General features: G+C 42.1%; 1 protein-coding gene across 3 annotated transcripts in view; it reads left to right on the top strand.

Moving 5' to 3' along the window:
• Nucleotides 1-18,561, top strand: part of PALLD (palladin, cytoskeletal associated protein) — a 209,468-nt gene that overhangs the window by 45,699 nt on the left and 145,208 nt on the right. For all 3 annotated transcript variants that reach the window (XM_087724612.1, XM_087724610.1, XM_087724611.1), the window contains 4 exons: nt 10,343-10,521; nt 15,474-15,534; nt 16,708-16,810; nt 18,414-18,491. In XM_087724612.1, the coding sequence (XP_087580738.1) occupies nt 10,343-10,521; nt 15,474-15,534; nt 16,708-16,810; nt 18,414-18,491 (421 nt within the window). The remainder of the gene's footprint in view (nt 1-10,342; nt 10,522-15,473; nt 15,535-16,707; nt 16,811-18,413; nt 18,492-18,561) is intronic.

Here is an 18,561-nt window from a genome sequence, read left to right as displayed (position 1 = left end):
TGAGGCTGGCTGAACGGGCGTCGGTGGTTGCTGGTGTGGCCTCTGCTTCGGCTGCGTCCTCATCTGTCCGACGGTTTCCTCCTCCTCATCTTCCGTGGGGGAGAGGTCGTCTACGAGGTTCGTCTGATTAGAAGGCCCCACAGCGGTTTGCGCAGAGGTTTTCAGCTGGAGGCGTTCCATATCGGCCGTGGATTGTTCAGAGAGCTCTGCTGCTCGCGCGGTCTCCACAGCTTGCACCAGGGTAATTTTGTGGTTTCGGAGCATACGGCTGCGCAATTGCACGTCGCGGACCCCGCATACAAACTGCTCCACGAGGTTCTCCTCCAGGTCTGCAAAATCACATTGGGCGGCCACTGTGCGCAATGCCTCTAGAAACTGGCTGATGGATTCGTTAGGCTTCTGCACACGGCGGCGAAAAGTGAAACGGCGTGCGATCAAGGAAGGTGAGGGAGCGTAATGGTCCCTCAACCTGGACATCAGCTCGTCCCACCCAAGTTTGTAGGCTGGCCTCGGAGCGGCCAGGGCTCTCGCAGAAGCAAACATGGAAGGCTCACAGCAGGACAGGAAAAAGCTGCACTTCTCCTCGTCGGTCTGTGCCCGGTTCTTTGACGCGATTAAATAACATTCGAACCGCTCCATGAAGCCGTCCCATGATTCTCCGGCAGACCCAAACGGCGCGAAAGGAGGAAGCGCTGTTGCCATTATGGTGCAAAGCCAGAGAAAGGGAGGAAGAAAGCAGAGAAGATTTTTATGTTCGCTGTCGGCGTTCCTGACCTGAAGAGCGTGGTTCAAACGCGGAGGCAAGCTGGTTTGTTCTTCTCTGTGGTCGCGGGAATCTCATCCCATCCTCGTCGCCAGTTTTGCATCTTGGAGCGGAGGAAAGGGACGCGACAAGGAGGTAGTAAAACAGCAACCTTTTATTCAAGCAGAGTAACTATGATTCAACGTGGCGTGGTTCGCGCCAAACATTTATACCCCCGGGTTTGAACAATGAGCCAATGGGGCGTCGAGTAACCCGGCCAATCGGGGAAGGGATTGAACCGGCTCCACCCGAGAGCCAATCAGAAAGGGGGATCTTACTTCCCGCGCTAGTATTCAACAAACCAGTTCACCAAACTGCTCAGAAAGTTAACAACTGGTGCGAACTGGCTGAATCCCACCACTGGGTAAATTGGGATACAATGACCTTCTGCCAAATGGTTAACTGGATAAAACTGAACACATGAAGGCTGTGTGAACTTATCTAGAAGACTAAAAGTGGGCAACATGAGGCTTCTTACCATGTATTTACCACTGATATAGAAGTTTGACAAGCATTCTAAGTTTTAGTAAAAGTTATAACTATACTTAATGTTACTTAATACTGAATGAATCAGTACTTATGAAAGGGCATCCATTAAAATGTGCTTATTTCCTAAAAAGGCATGTCATTTTTGAATATGTTTTGTTTATTAGTCTGTGTTTGAGGGTACAGAGAGAACTGGAGTGGGTAGGACACTGCACATATTCATTATAATTACTTTCATTTTTACATTATAAATGGGATAGTGTGGCTTTTTAAAATTATTTTAAAAGCCCAGTAGTTTAGATTTTTCTATAAGTAACATAGCTTGTAAGAAAAGTAAATCAAGTGTATTTTATCATTTGTTGAAGTATGCTGCATATCTAAGGATGATGAATTAATGTATTTATTAGTTCATATTCAGATAGATGGAAACTTGCATGTAAAGAAAAGGAAATTTATTGCCACAGAGGAAGATCTTCAACTGAAAACATTTTTTTCAGGGCAGTATAAACCAATCAATTTTTACTATTGTGCCTAATTAATTCAAAAAGATTTTCTGATAATCTCTCACATATCACTATCGTTCAAGAGAAAAGTAAAATATCTATTAGGCTGTGTCACCTAGTCGCTAATCATGGTACAAATATGGTCTGGCAATATCTTTGTTTTGCCATGTCATGTAGAAGGAGACCTGCCCATCTCAAGTCATTCCCAACTTCTATCTTTCCACATTGTTTCCTGATAGTTAAAGAGTCCCTGACTGTCAGCTCTTGCTGCTAAACACCCAGGTCTACCTACAACAAATCTCATCTGATCTATAGCAGATGAGAGAGCAGACCTGATTTGTATTACTGAGACCTGGATTGGAGAATTGTCACCTCTCAGGAATGAGTTCATGAGGGTTTAAGATTTGGCATCAACCATAAGACTGCAGCAGGAGAAACGTTGTGGCAGTTATCGCTTAAGACTCGGGTGAGGCTGCAGTTCTGCAAATAACTGGATGTGTGGCTTTATTTGTAAAGTTCAGCTCAAGACCCAAGTTGACAATGCTACTGTTACTAAGCTTCCCTGCTTGAGATCTTAACTTCATCACAAAGTTTTTTTGGGGGGGAGTTCCGCAGGCTGATGGTGCTGGACAATTTCAACCTAACTTCCTGGGATAGGTGGGATAGGTGGTTTAGGAGTTTGTGGCCACTATGGCAATCAGAGTCTCAGGTTATCCTGTGGACAATTTATATTAGAGACAGCATACGAGATCTGGTTTCATCTTGGGGCTGATTTTGTGAGTTACTGGTCTTTACAGCTGAATCTTTATTTAAAATAATGTCGTGGCAGCAGGGCTGAGCAGTTAAGGTATAAATTTGCAAGTTCTAATCCACCTGTTCCAGAAACTATTGCATACTTTCCTCATTGTTGTCACTATTTAATAAGTTACTCTAATACTTTTTGTTTTCTAGAAGGATATGTTTGTATGATATCCTTTCCCCAATAACTACATGTGAAATAGATTAGAATCTCATACTGTCTATTCCTTAGTGCCAAATTTAAAAAAATGCTGCCAATCCACAATAATAATGTTTTCTATTTTTGATACAATTGTAGAAAATCATACTATATTGCTATAAGTGCTGTTTTGGTAGCAGAATCATTCTATTTCTATACTAGCTATACCAGTGATGGCTAACCTTTTCCGGACGTGCCCAAATTTCCCTTGCGCATGTGCGAATGAGTTTGCATGTCTTAACCCTCCAAATGCAATGCACATTGGCCCCGTGAATGTGCCCCACCCTTGTGTATGCATGCACACACACCCATGCATGTGCCCTGTACCGTGCATGCACACCCCCTGCATGCCCCCCAACCCCTGCACATGTGTATACATCCCCTGCCTCCTGTGCATGTGCAGCAGATACCCAACGATGAGCTGGCAAGCACGGTGCATGTGCACATGCACAGTGGAGCTGAACTAGGGCGACGGCTTGCATGCCCACAATGAGGGCGCTACATGCCACCTGTGGCACGTGTGCCATAGGTTCACCATCATGGATCTATACTATCCAATTGTTCTCTTTACAATTACAAGCTACTTTATTAAAACTATGCCTTCGATTTTATTTTTCAAATAAAGAAGTTTTTAAAATGAGGGAAGTCTTCCGCTAGTGACTGCTGTTTTTGTGTGTGTGCGGGGGGAGTGCTTTCAAGTCAGTTTAGTCTCACTGTCTGGACAAGTGTCTGCAGTTTTCTTGGCATGATTTCCAAAGTGGTTTGCCAATATCTGCTTTCTAGAGCTGAAAGTGATTGACTGACCCAAGGTTTATAGCTTGATACCTTAACCATTACACCAGACTGTTGACTGCTGAACTTAACTGTAACATGAAAGCATATAACTTTAGTATAGGTAGTTGTCAACTTAACAGCACTGAAAACACTGACTTATGATTGTTTTTGACACTTACATTGCAAAATCTACATGATCATGTGGAAAAAATTCAGATGTTTGGCAACTGACTCATATTTGACTTAGTTTACAGTTGCAGTGTCCTGGGGTCATGTTCACCTTTTGTGAACTTCTGACAAGCCAAGTCAATGGGGAAGCTCTGTTCATTTAACAAGCATGTTACTAACTTAACAGGTGCAGTGGTTTTCTTAACTGTGACAAGAAAGGTTGTAAAATGGGGCAAAATTCACTTAACAAGAAACCTAGGGTTCAATTGTGGCATAAGTTGAGGACTACCTGTAGTATATATAGCTTCTTTCTATAAAAGGCATAATTTTGGTGAATTAAAAGCAGAGCTGTTTGTTTTAAAAGCAACTTTGAATTTATTTGTCCTTTAGTTATTTTATACTTCAACATTTGTCATTAAAGTATCACATTCTTAGAATTTTACTTCTGTATATCCAATTCCAATATTAAGAACATTTATCATGCAGCTATTCAGCAAAATTAACATCTGTTCATATACACAACTATTCTTCCCCCAACAGTTATAGTCTTTTATTAGATCTGGATTTTTTGCATGCTTCAATTAAACATGCAGCTACCATGTTTCTCCCCACCCCATCCCCATCCCCACATATTTATGAGAAATTTATAACTCTGGGATTTATTTTAGCAGTAATGAGAGTATTCTATCCTGCTTAAACTTGTTTTTTTTTAAATATAACTGGCTATGATTCACTGTCTGATCAGAAAACCTGAGATATATTCAGATTTGCATTCTTCTGATTGTGCTGGGTGCAAGGAAGGGATATTGTTAAAACATCAGCAATTCTACACATACAATACTAAATCTAATTCTTTAGAATGTAATAATGCAAAGAGTGGTCTTGTAGTTAAATGCAGAAGTTTGAGTCAATTTCAAAGATCTGTTTATATTCTCCAAGCTGTCAAAATGGAAGAAGAAGGCTAACCCTTACTTTTTCATGGGAAAAATGTAACAGGGAAACTTACCTTATGGCGTCTTTTTTGCAAAGATAGCAAGATACCTTGAAATAAAATGATATAAAGTGTCTTTCTCAAGTCTAATGGCACTAGCAGGCAAATATAATTAGGATTCATTGGGTAGAAAACCTTAACTAAAAATGGCATCTTCTATAGAGTATAAGTGGACATTGTTTTACATTTCCTTTAACATGAACATCACACAATAAACGTAAATATAGTTTAATTCTGTAGGTGCTCCTTCCCCTATCTGGTACCTCCAGAATGTTATTTAATGTATTTATACTGTTCAAAATGGCAAGCATCTGGAGTTAAAAACAAAGCACAAGACTTAATAGTTAAAAGCAAATCTTCCTTTGTAACCTTGTGATAATATAGATAACCTGTATATCATCTATATTATATATAATACAGGTAGTCATCCACTAAACCATTTTGTGACCATTCAAAGTTACAACAGTACTGAAAACAGTGACTTATGATCGGTTTTCACACTTAAAACAGTTGCAGCATCCACATTGTCGTGATCGAAATTTGTGCTTAGGGCAACTAGCATGTATTTATGATACTTGCATTGTTCCGGGTCATGGTATCGCCATTTATAACCTTCCCAGCCAGTTTCTGACAAGAAAAATCAGTAGGGAAAGCCAGATTTGCTTGATGCCTGCATGATTCACTTTATAACTCCAGTGATTTGCTAAACGGTGGCAAAAAAGGTTATAAAATGGGACAAAATTCATTTAACATCTTGCTTAACAACCAAAATTTTGGGCTCAATTGTGGTCATAAGTCCAGGACTACTTGTAGTTAATATCTGCATTGCGAATTATGTTAAGGTTCCTTCCTTAAAATGTTATGATATAGCAGGGCCTAGGAAACATGACTTTTCTGTAACAGCTCCTGCCCTGTGTGGAATACTTGGGATCTGGAAGCCCTTTTAGTGTTCTGGAGATCTGTAAAGAGCTGACTTTTCCCCCAGCTAAAGCACATTGAAGTTGTATTCTGACTATTTTCTAGTTGGAAAAGGCTAACCAATGCATCAAGTTTTTGCTTTGTTTTGCTTTTATTATTTCTATTTGGTTTTTTTATTCCTGTTGTGAATTGTCTCAAGTTGTGATTCTTGAGATAGGCAACCATATCAGTCAAATAAATAAATAAATCTCCAGTGCTTCATAGAGTTCAATGTCCTACAAACATCTATTTGAAAACCCAAAAGCAGCTTCACTAATAAAGGAATGCTTTAAGCTTGCAGTATCACATGATTGAATTTCTGGCACAGAATTATGCAGTTAAAAATGTTGCATTTTGTTGCTTGATTGTAAATATTTTAATTACAAAGCCATTGTCATGTTCAAATAAGAGTAAAAATGAAGGATCAAATGAACACAACAAATATCTAGGAAAAAAGGCTGAAGTATGTAACTGCTGCTCGACTTAGCCTTCTCCAGCAAGTTTGAGGTCTTCCAGGACATTGTAAGACCAGTTTATTTATTTATTTATTTAGCATATGGTATATCATTACATAGACTAGCAATATATATTAACTTTTTCTGTGTGCTGCTTGTAGAGTCCAATCATGGGTAAACCCAGTTTTGACTTCCCCTCACCCTTAGTTTTTAAAAGGTTGATGATTGGCAACGTGATCTTTGCAAAGGAGGGGGGTGAACTGATGGTAGAAATTGGCAAAACCCAGGAAAGCTTTGTCTCCTAGTACGAAGAGGCGCCTACTAACACTGCATTTACCTTTTCTGGGTCCATTTCCACTCCTCCTTACTTTCTACAGGCAATCAATCTTATCTTGGTGAAATTTACACTTTGAAAGTTTTGCATACAGTTCATGACTCGGAGCCTTTTTAGGACAGCCCGCACCAATTTCACATGTTCCTCCCTCATTTCAGTGTATATTAAAATATCATCCAAATATACCAACACTCCCTTGTAAAAAAGTCATGCATAACCTCATTGATCAGTTGCATAAACACCGCGGGGAGGGGGGGCTGTAAGCCGAAAGTGAGCACCCAAAACTGGAAACATCCCAGGGGTCAATTAAATGCCATTTTCCATTCATAACCCTCCTTGGTTCACACCCTGTAGTAAACTTCACACAAGTCTAACTTAGTGAAGATTTTTCCTTTGGCTAGATGCACCAACATGTCCATCAGCGACAGTAGGTAGACATTTTCTATGCACACCGCGTTTAGCCTCCTATAATCAATGCATAGACAAAGAGTCCCATCTTCTCCCGGAACAAAACTCAGGCTGCGTGTCATGGCCTTCCTGTGATAAATCCACATTTGAAGTTCTTGTCTATGAAGGTTTGAAGCTCTCCTAGCTTGCATGGAGTCATCAAGTAAAGTTTAGTCTTTGGGAGTTTAGCTCCAGAAAGAATTTCAACACTGCAGTCCGTTGGGCAATGGTGTGGGAGTGCATCAGAGCCTTTCTCACTAAACATCTCTCAAGTCCCATTACTCTTTTAGGATTTTGGATTCGCTTATTGAGTGATCCCGAGCTGCTGCTCCCAGCTCCCTTTGCCCTTTGTTTCTCGCACTGCTGGGTTTTGGGATCTTTTCCTCTTCCTTGGCCATGAATCATTAAAAGCTCCCTTCTCCAATTCACTTCAGGGTTCCACTTCTGCAGCCGACAATCCAAGTAGGAGCAGCCTCTCCATCCCTGGTGCCATTATAAAACTCAGAGTCTCTTTATGCTTTCCCATTCTCATCTCTACTGGTTCAGTTATAAAGTGAGCTGGGCCCCCTCCAGCTACAGTCCAATCTAGCTAGCAAAACACTATGGGCACTTGCAGCCGTTTGAGTCTCAATCCCAGTCCCAGTTTTTCAACGACTTCAGGACTAACTATGCTCCAAGTCCAATAAAACCAGCATCCTCCCTTGGGCCCCTGAAGAGGGCACCATTAACTCCACAGGGATTACAGGGGTCACATGCCAACTTACCAAGGGATCATCATCACTGTCGCTGTTAGCCTCATCCGAGTTGATCAGAGTTCCCAACCCCTCAGAGTCAGGCAGGGAGAAGAACTCTATGACCTCCAAACCTTTCAGCACTGTGTCTCGGATCCGTGAAGCTGGCTTTGTTGCCTCCTCCCTCTGGGTTGCCATGGTGCTGAGATTGGGTCTGCTGGATTGGTATGTCATAGCTTGATTCCCCTCCCTCCATGTCTGAGGCCTTCCAGCGTTGATCCCAGGCAAAGTCTTTCTCCACTTCTGCTGCCAACACATACCCCACAGGGTTCATGAGGCTCCACACAAGACATAGGTGTAGTCGATGTCATCATTGAGGCCATCTTTGAAGTGACATAAGGACCTTGAGAAGCTGCCTGTGCAAGATGCTCTTGGGCACTTCTACCCTCCCTAACCTGTTGTATCAGAAATAGGGCCTGGTTCAGCATGGCTTCCTCTGGGCTTCTCTCTAAGGGGGGGGAATCTTCCGTTTGCCCTGTGACCCACACCCACCTGAGCCTATTAGGCTTTTCACTGAAGTTCAGCTCTTCTTGCTATTCTGCCTCATCTCGAGTCTGGTCTGGTATAGTGGGGGAGCTGGCTGTAGCTCAAATTTTCTCCAGCTCACTCCTGTGGTTAGACATTGGAGGCTTGGTGCCCACAGAAGACTGCTGGCAGAGTTTGGGGGAGAGAAACAAGCCAGGGACTCTGCTGCTTCTGCTTTCCTTGCGTGCAGCCAAAAGTTCGTAAAAGGCAAAAAGGTTCCCCTCTCTGCAGTCCCAGGTTGACAAGGTTGCTTGACCTGGGGCTCATGCTGTGGGAGAGGAGGCGTTGCAAGGGAGCCCATTTCTCGCATTGGACGATGGGAGGTGCCCACACACAGGTCAGACTTCAGGGTGCTACCCTGAGCAGGCACCAAGCTGGAGGCTTATCCCGTTGCTTGCCCTCCGCCATTTCTCATAAAATGTTTGTGTGTGTGCGTGTGACAGAGAGAAAAAAAAACCATGGAGAGGAAATCCTTTCAAACAGTGTTGCTGCAATTCTTGTTACTCCCCTCCCTCATTTCTATTTCGCGCTCACTTTCTGTCTCATCCTCTCTCCCTCCCTCTCCCCCTCTCACACACACATAATTGCTTGAAATGGACAGGCTGGGCTTTGTTTCTACCATAAGCACACACTTTCCACAGTCTTCCAGAATTGCCTGCCCTTTTGTCCTTTTCTCAAGTAGCAACATCCAGGTAGAGGCAGTGGGGAGCCAATTCTGATGGGCCGCATGGCTTTCTATCTCATCATAGTAGCAGCATGAGTAACACCCAAACTCCAGGCCTGGGCGCCGCCTGTTCCAGAGCCACAAGGTGAGCTGCAGAAGAGAGCATCCCTTGGCTACAAGATTGCCTGGTGCCATGGGCAGGGCTGGGGGTAGGAAGAGTGCACTGAAAACATCTCCAGGCACCCAGAGAGACACAACTCCTGGCCTTCACTGGATTAGCTGATCCACAGTCCATGGTTCAGGGGCCAAGCAGCCATGAAGTAATTGGGGAAGGGAAGGGCTGCTGCCTCTGCTGGCCACACCTACCCCCCAAAAATCTGGTTCGGACTTATTTTCGGAGTAGGTTGTATTTTTGGGAAAACATGGGTAGTTCTCTTCAGTTTCATTGAATGCATGTGTCAGGGTTCCAATGCCCTTTTGCATTGGGCCTTCAGGCCTGCCAGCATGTAGGCTACAGTAGCAGCAAGCAACGAGTCTTAAAGATGTTTTGGATGTCCATTCATTCCCAGCCAGCAAGACCGGTGGCAAATAATTGTGGGAACTATACTGGAAATTATCTGGAGGATCCCTACATCCCTATTTCTGGATTAGAAAGGCTTCCTTCCAGTGGTGAAATGTAATTTTTTTAACTACCGGTTCTGTGGGCATGGCTTGGTGGGTGTGGCTTGGTGGGCGTGGCAAGGGAAGAATACTGCAAAATCTCCATTCCCTCTCCACTCCTGGAGTCAGCTAGAGGTGGTATTTGCCGGTTCTCCAAACTACTCAAAGTTTCTGCTACTGGTTCTCCAGAGTCTGTCAGAAGCTGCTGAATTTCACCCCTGCCTTTTTCATGTTAGTTTATCGAAGCAAAGCTATTTATTTATTTATTTATTTATTTATTTATTTATTTATTTATTTAACTTATATACCGCTTCATAGGGCTTTCAGCCCTCTCTAAGTGGTTTACAATTTTTTTAGCAAATTGAGTCAGCAACTTGCCCCCACAGTCCGGGTCCTCATTTCACCCACCTCGGAAGGATGGAAGGCTGAGTCGACCTTGAGCTGGTGAGATTTGAACCACTGAACTGCAGATCACAGTCAGCTAAAGTGGCCTGCAGTACTCTACCCTAACCACTGCGCCACCTCGGCTCTAATGAACAATTCTTAACAACACACTAACTATTATACCTGCCAACTAGCAAGTAATGCTCTAAATGCATATAAATATCTGTTTCCAGAGAAGTCTGCAAAATGATTCTAACTTTGTAAGAATTCAAATGCCAGTATCTAATGGTTAAACAACAGGTTATCATGTAAAAGAGTATTGCTGTTTTGTAGTGTTTTTATTATCAATATTGGTAATGACTCTTTTCTTTGTCTCTCACCGTGCAATTGAATGTTGATCAAAGGTGGTTCTGTGAAGGTAAAGAACTACAAAATTCTCCTGACATTCAAATCTGTTCTGAAAGTGGAGGACTCCAGACATTAATTATAGCAGAAGCTTTTGAAGAAGACACAGGGCGCTACTGTTGCCTGGCCTCCAATTCTCTTGGCTCTAGTTCTTCGTCAGCAGAATTATTTGTTGAAGGTAAGAAGACAAGGCAATAAAAATGTCATGCATTGGTTTCAGTTTCTACTATCATATTTGTAACAATAGCTCTAGCTTTCATAAGTTTATGGGTCTGCAATTTGAATCTGCATGTCTAAATTGTCAGTGTCTACAATGATTAAAAAGCCTAATGTTAATTGTTATGGTTATGCTATATATAGCAGTTCTTCTATTTTTAATTACACCTTTTCAACAAGTTAGACTTTTGAAAATTGTTTTTAAACAAAGACTGAAATGTTGTAAAACAGGGCAGACAACCTTTGTTTCCACAAGAGGATACCCTGTTTATTTTTGAAATCCAAGAACTGCTGGGGAATGATTATGACATGGTGTGGTCATGTCTCTAGTGGCAATGATTTGTATTTTATATTTTCAAAGTATAGTTTTCATGAAGACTTTCCCATTCATAACATGGCCTGACACAAAGCAACATTTTCTGGCAAATGGTTTCACCCCACGACCACCCATATCCATGTCAATTACCAATTTATCATCTTCCCGTCGGTGGACATACATACAAAGCACTAAGATAGGGGTACCAAACTTAATTTCATTGAACTTAATTTCCGCATCAGAATTACGGTTGCCCTCAAAGGGCCAGTTGCATGTAAGACTAAGATAACACATAGTGGCCAGGTTGGCATGGCTGAGTGGTCATAGCCGGGTCACTGCAACTAGATGGATGTGGCAGGGTGGGCGTTGCTGGCTCGACACCGCTCACCTGGGTGCAGCTGACTTGAGACAACTGGGTCAGAAGGGAATAAGTCACATTGACTAACTCGACAAGGGGACAATTCGGTGCCCCACAAGCTCCTCACCCTCCTCAAACTGCTGGCAGCGAAGCGCATGCACAAACATCCACATCCACACAACGCATTCTAAGTTTGGGGACTTTTATCTAAGGAGGAAGGGGAGAGCTGTCTCCCCAAGTATAATCTTTATTGTCATTGTACTTAAATACAACAAAATTGGTTTTCCAAAGCCCAGGAATGATTAGCAGTTTGCAAGCTCAGATGTGGATGGTGTGTGTATGTGTGTTTGCATGCGTTCACACATACACAGCACACCAAAGGAGACATTCTTCTCCAATCCCAAATATTGTTGGTGTTTCCCTGTCCGGTACCCCCTCCCAGCAAAGCAGGATGTGGAGGATGACACTGCTGCATGTGGAAGCATGGAGGAGAAAGTTTGCAGGAAGCAGTTTCCTCCAAGTCCAACTTCTGCCTTGACAGATCTCTGGAGAGCAAGAGGAGGAGGCAGGGGAACAGCACTCCCTGGTCCTGCATTCTCAAAAGTGACTCTCCATTTACAATCATGTATGGAGAGAGATCTGTCAAGGGAGAAGTTGAACTCAGAGGAAACTGCTTCCTGCAAACTTTCTCCTCCATGCTTCCACATGCAACAGTGTCATCCTCTGCCTCCTGTTGGGGGGTGGGGGGCAGGAAAGGCTGGGAGTGCTGATCCAGAGGTCTCCAGCAGGGCAAAGTGAGACCAGGGTGAGCACCAAAGCCTTGTCCACCAGAGGAGCCTTGCCATCCCTCTCAGGCCACACGGAGGACCTCCAGATGGTGGCACAGGCCGTGCTGCTACCCTGGCAGTAGAAGGTAAGCACCCAGCCTAGTCCTCAAGTTCCTGGGCCACTGGGACACCACAGCCCAGCCCAGCGGCACCTCCAAAGGGGCACCTGGCCGTGCTTACCTCCTCCTCAAGGCTGTTGCTGTGCTCACACTCCTTAGACAAGTTGCTCATGGTGAGTGTAGGAGGACAAGGTGCATGGGTCAGAGGGAGGCCCACTGCCTCCATGCAAGGAGACCCAGCTTTGTAAGCAAAGCAATCGAATGGGAGACCACCAAGAGAGGCCAGGAGGAGGGAGCAAGGAGATGGTGGAAGGGCAGCAGGGCTGTTGGTGGCCAGGTACTAAGGCAGGACTTCCTCCCCCCCTCATAATCCCTCCCTCCCTCCTTCTCATTCACATCCCTTCCTCCCTCCCTCCTTCCCTCCCTCCTTCTCTGCCTCTTGCCTTCCTTTCTTCCTCCCTCTTTCCCTCCATGCCCAGGAAGGGACAATGGGAGGAGGAGAGGGTAGTAGCACAGCTAGTGGCCGTGCTTTTCCCATGCGGGGCAGGAGGCAGGATAGTGACTGTCCCAGTGAAAGGGAAGTGCTAGCGGACTGCAGACCCAGTGGGCAAGGCCGGTCAGGTGAGTGGGCCAGGAAGACAGTGGAAGTTGGTGACGGGCATGGCGCTGCTCTTGGGGCTCTACTACATGCTGATCTACAACTTCATGGTGGCCACCTGGCCCAGAACATGGTCAGCCTTAGACTGGACTGTGGGGCTGCCCTGGAGACAGCAAGGGACCAGCCCCCACAGCGTTGCCCTTGGCCCACTCCAGAGGCATTCTCCCTGGGTGTGTGCATAGGAGGAGGTGAGTGTGTGGAGCCTGGCATCCCAGTGTCCATCATGCCCCACAGCCTGACAGTATTTGGAGCACTTCCCTTTTACTGGGGACACCAGTCCCTACACGCTCATCGCTTCCTGTGTGTGCCAGGGGGAGTGGCTGTGGTGAGCCAGGGCTGATGCATTGCGGGTTGGTCCCTCGCTGTGTCCAGAATGGCCCTACATGCAAAGTTCCCTCTAATTTTTTTTCAGTATGTGCAGAAAAGTATAGTGTTTGAGTGGCACATTTTCATGCCTGAGCACCTGAAATTTTTTTCACAGATGTTTCACAGAGCAATTGATTTATAGGATCCAAATTGGAATGGAGAAAAATGGTTTTGTGTGTGTGTGTGTGTGTGTGTGTGTGTGTGTGTGTTTAAGTGAGTGAGGGATCCGGTAAGGCAACTCTCGCCTATTTAGAAAAGAAGGTAAATTATTGCAAACATGATCAGTCGAAGATAAGAATGGGGACAGGTTGGGTAGAGAGAAAGTGATAAAAGAGTGGGAGAGAGGAAGAGAGGAAGAAAAAAGAAGGAAGAGAGGCAGAGAAGGAGAGAGAATGTGACAGAAGAGTGGGAAAGAAGAAGAGAGAAAGACAAAGAGAAAGAGGGTGAGAGACAGAAAGAGACAAAGAGGAGAGAGAAGGGAGAAAGAGAGAGAAAGTGACAGAAGAATGGAAAAGGAGAAAGAGAAGAGAGACAAAGAGAAAGAGGATAAGAGAAACAAAGAGACAAAGAGGAAAGAGGAAAGAGAAGGGAGGAGAAAGTGATGGAAGAATGGAAAAGAAGGAGAGAGAAAAGAGAGACAAAGAGAAAGAGGATGAGATAGAGAAGAGAGGAAGAGAAAAGAGGAAGAGAGAACATCTCATTTCAACCCTGAGGTGCAAACATTCTCTTTGATTGGTAATTTTATTTGTCCATTTACTATCCAATACTCTCATTTCTCCTTAGTTCATCAAGAATTCCCTTCTTTTTATTGAATTTATCACAATACCTTGAGAACAACTTTTTCAGCATAGCTTTACAGCTATTTAAAATATATAGTAATTTAGGTCAGGTTTTCAGAACATTAGTCTATTTATAAGTCACTAAGAAACAATTCACAAAGTTGGCTTCCCTTTTTATAATTGCCTATTGCCTGCTTAATTTTCTACCTACATTTTTGATAACTGTTATTCACTGTTGACCCAAGAAGTCCATCATAGAAAGAAACCCTCCCTATGAACTTTGTTGGGTTTCCATGGAATGAAGTTTGATCTTTTTCTCAACCATACAGTAGCATATTCTTTCTAAGGAGATATAATCAAGATAGTCCATAACAGTATGGCAATTGACAATCTCTTTATATTTCAACTCTAACTCTTTCAGTCTTAAAGGTTTGGGGAGGAGAAATCCAAAAATTCTTTTAAAGAGGAAAACAATGCTTGCACAATTACACCCATGGAGACATGCATATATACACAACACACAGAGAAACAAACTTAACAAAGTGCTAAATCTGCCCACCAACTAACTAACTAACTAACTAACTAACTAACTAACTAACTAACTAACTAACTAACTAACTAACTCTCTCCCTCCCTTCCTCCCTCCCTCTCTCTCTCTCTCTCCCTCCCCCCTCTCTCTCTCTCGTGTATTCTTCCTTCCTTCAGCCCGACATTCTTGCTGGCATCCCAGCCAGATGAGAGGGACTGCAGAGGGTCTCCTCGAGTCTAGGGCAGCAAGTCATTCGATAGGAAAGTTGCCTCTTGGGTTGGCTCCCGCTTTCGATCTGCCGCCCAACAATGGAACGGAGAAGCGAAGAGGCAGAAAAAACGAGGCAGGAGAGACAAAGCGGGAGCCAAGCCAGGTCATTCCTTCCAAGAGGCAACTTTCCCATCAAATGACTCGCTGCCCTAGACTCGAGGAGATCCTCTGCAGTCCCTCTCGTCTGACCAGGATGCCAGCGAGAGTGTTGGGCTGAAGGAATTAGGGATTCTCTCTCTCTCTCTCAAATAAATTACAATAATTGGATGGAAGAAGACTGGTGAGCACCAAAGTTCCACGGAAATTTCAGCACTACTGAAATTATGGAGATTGTCTTAAATCAGGGGTGTCAAACTCAAGGCTTGCAGGCCAGATTCAGCCCATGGGATGCTTAAATCTGGCCCATGGGGCCGGCCTGGAAATAGCAAAGAACTGGCCCCTAGTGCCTCTGTCAGCCAAAACAGGCACATCCCCGCTTCCCACGCACCCTGTTTTGGCTGTCAAAGTGCTGAAGGAGGCCATCCAGGCCAAAAATGGGGCACCGGGGACTCCCGCACCCCATTTTGGCTGGCAGGGTGCTGCAGGAAGCATCTGTCCCATCTCCCCGCTCCCTGCCGACCTGCGGACACCTGCATCCAGCCCTTGAAGAAATCCAGTTTGACACCCCTGTCTTAAATATTCTGTTTATAAATGTGCAGCTGTGTTAACATCTGATGTTATCTCTAATGATTCTGTTTCCTACTTTTCTGCAGGTGCCAGTTCCTCTGATTCTGATAGTGAACATTTCAAAACAAAATCTGGAGCCATGCCCCAGTGAGTTTACAAAACAAAACTAACAAAGTTGTGTTTAATGTTTCTATGGCCATGGGAAAGGATAATTGCTAAGCTGTTCTGCTTCACATATTCCTCCTGTAATTGCTTTATGCAAGGAAAGAATTACTGTTAGTCAATAATTAAATATAGCTGATGCATTGGATTGAACCTTGACAGTAGGATAACTATGAAGGCTAATTAGTTCATATTCCCAAGATAGATTCCAAGCATATCAGTAAAATTATCTTTGTTGTAATGTATAATTGGTGTTTATGTAAGAAGTATTTCCTAAAATACAAAGAATTTGATGAGGAAATATTGGTGGTAGAGTTTCACTGCTGCAATGGAAACAGATGAAACTGCAGTTTTCTACTTATTGAAGACAATGGAAAATGTAGATAATTGGTTGCAAGTCCCTAATCAGAATGTCTTATACTAAGTAATTCAGCTGATTTAGGCAACTTGGCATACAAAATGTTATCACTTTTATCCACAAGAACTGTGTGAATACTACTTCTGAATTGGATGGCATAAAAATAGGATACTGCAATGATGATAACGCCTTCTTTAATTTGAAATTTTGACAGCAAATTTGCTAAGGAAAAGATCTACATCCACAATTTTTTATATGATTGTTAGAACAAAAATATAACTATCAATCCAAATGTAGAATGCCTGTTTTTTTTAAAAAAAAATAAAGTAAAAATTTGAGAAATCGGCTTGAAAGAAAAAAAAACCACTTGCTTTACTTTAAGCTGTGTATAATTAACAGCCTGGACCAATTTTAATATTAAAATGTTAACTGATTAAAGAATAAGGGCTCAAAGTATATGGTTTTCCCGCTTAAATTCCTAAGAGCAAGAAGAAAAGGATGTAATAATTGTGGTTGGGTGTATGCTCAGAGAAAACAAGTTGTTAGAACTCTTGAGGATGTTCCCCAAAGTTTCCTGATGTCACAAATTACTTAATTAAATTTAAGTTAATGTATGTAAATTCCTATTCTCTACCACTTGACTACCAAATAAGTAACAGGGTGGAAAGTTAGTGTGGAATTTAGCGAATGAGTTACTCATGAGAAATGGTTCTACAGTGTTCTATTTCATGGAATGGGAAGCATTTTATGAGCACTCCAAGTGACTTTCTCTCGGTGTTTTGATTTGTTTAATAATCCAGGGCTCAGAAGAAAAGCACTTCTGTTTCATTGACAATTGGATTGTCAGCTCCAAAGTCTGGAATTACTACAGCAGTAATCCAGCCTATCTCTGTGCCTAATCAGGTATATATTTGTGTGCTACTTTAGAACATTACATGTTTATTACATTAATTATTATTTATGTGTTATTATTTAGCATATGATGAGAACATGAGAGAAGTAAACATATATACACAGTCCATGTAATCGTCTTCTTTCTTCTTCTTATCTTTCTTATCTTCTTTCTTATCGTATATATATATATAAAATTTATTAGTAGAATATTACAGTATAGTGTGTATCTGTGTAATATATATATATATATATATATATATATATATATATATATATATATATATATATATATATATATATATATATATATATATATATATATATATATATGTATGTTATATTTATGCTGATAAATAAATAAAGGGAGACTAGTATAGATCTATTTCAAGCTATTTAGCTCTCATCAGCTAGCCATACCCATGCTGGGAATCGAACCTGTGCTCTATTGCCTCTTAGGCAGATGTGTTAACCATTGAGCTCCTTATCAGCCAGCCAGGGTGAGAGGTATATATTTAAAGTCACAACCCCTGGTATGCCCAAATATGGGAGGAAGGTCACACTTCCACTCTCTGTCTTCGGCTCGTCACAAGAGACTATCCAGACAGAAACCCAATATTTTTTACTGTTGCCTTTTTGTTACATTTGTTATATTTATGCTGATAAATAAATAAAGGGAGACTAGTATAGATCTATTTCAAGCTATTTAGCTCTCATCAATGTTGTATTTGTGCTGATAAATAAATAAAGGGAGGCTAGTCTCCCTTTATTTATTTATCAGCACAAATACAACAAATGTAACAAAAAGGCAACAGTAAAAATATTGGGTTTCTGCCTGGATGGTCTCTTGTGACGAGCCGAAGAACAGAGAATGGAAGTAGTGATCTTCCTCCCATATTTGGGCATACTGGGGGTTGTAAAATATATATAGAAAGCCTTCGTTGGAAAATTAAGCCACTACCTTCAGGTCTCATCACCATACAGAGACTCATATAATATTTGAGCAGCCAGAGAGCTATATTCACAATTCCAGGTCATAGTTGAGAAAAACTGCAACATAGCACCTGTTCATACTAGTTGTTCTGTGCATCAATGCTAATGTAGCTGGGTTTCAAATGCAGCTGTTTAAAGTAATATCAGAAGCTGTTCTGAGACCCTGAGTGGTGACTTTTATATTTCTCATTTCTCTTTTTTCAGGGATCATAATTTCAATATTTGTTCAGACTTTCCCAAACTATGGTGTTTAAAGTTGCAGTCAATATTATTGTTAATGGTCTTAAGAGTATGTAAATCAGGGAACACAGAGATTTCATGGAATTATAATCTTAGTGACATTTATATAAATTAGGATTGATTATTATATTTATCAAAGTGTTAAAAGCTAGGAACACTTTTGTAAGTGGTGTATCGCTATAATTCAGTGTCATTGCTTAGTCACATAAATATATCTTGATGAGTTCAGTCTGAAACACTAATTTTAATATGTTTATGCTATATTGAAGAGAAAGAGAGAAAATGAGAATAGAAATATATTTTATATTATTTTTTTAAATTGCACTTTATGTTATTAATGGTGCAGATGTGCTTTAACAATATCTGCATATGATATTTTTTACAGGTTCAAAGTCCTACTTTACATCTCTGCAAATTAGATGGATCAAAGCCTAGTCATGCTACACCTATTTTTACAAAGGTCTGTTTTCTCAACCAGCCTGAAACTATGTGATTATGGATAATTTAAAGCCTATAAAAGTGGTAAACAA

Source organism: Thamnophis sirtalis, unplaced genomic scaffold (assembly GCF_051295495.1).
Source record: "Thamnophis sirtalis isolate CommonGarterSnake01/CBP01778 unplaced genomic scaffold, rThaSir2_p1.2 scaffold_10, whole genome shotgun sequence".
Lineage (NCBI taxonomy): Eukaryota > Metazoa > Chordata > Lepidosauria > Squamata > Natricidae > Thamnophis > Thamnophis sirtalis.
This window is presented reverse-complemented; position numbering and strand designations above follow the sequence as displayed.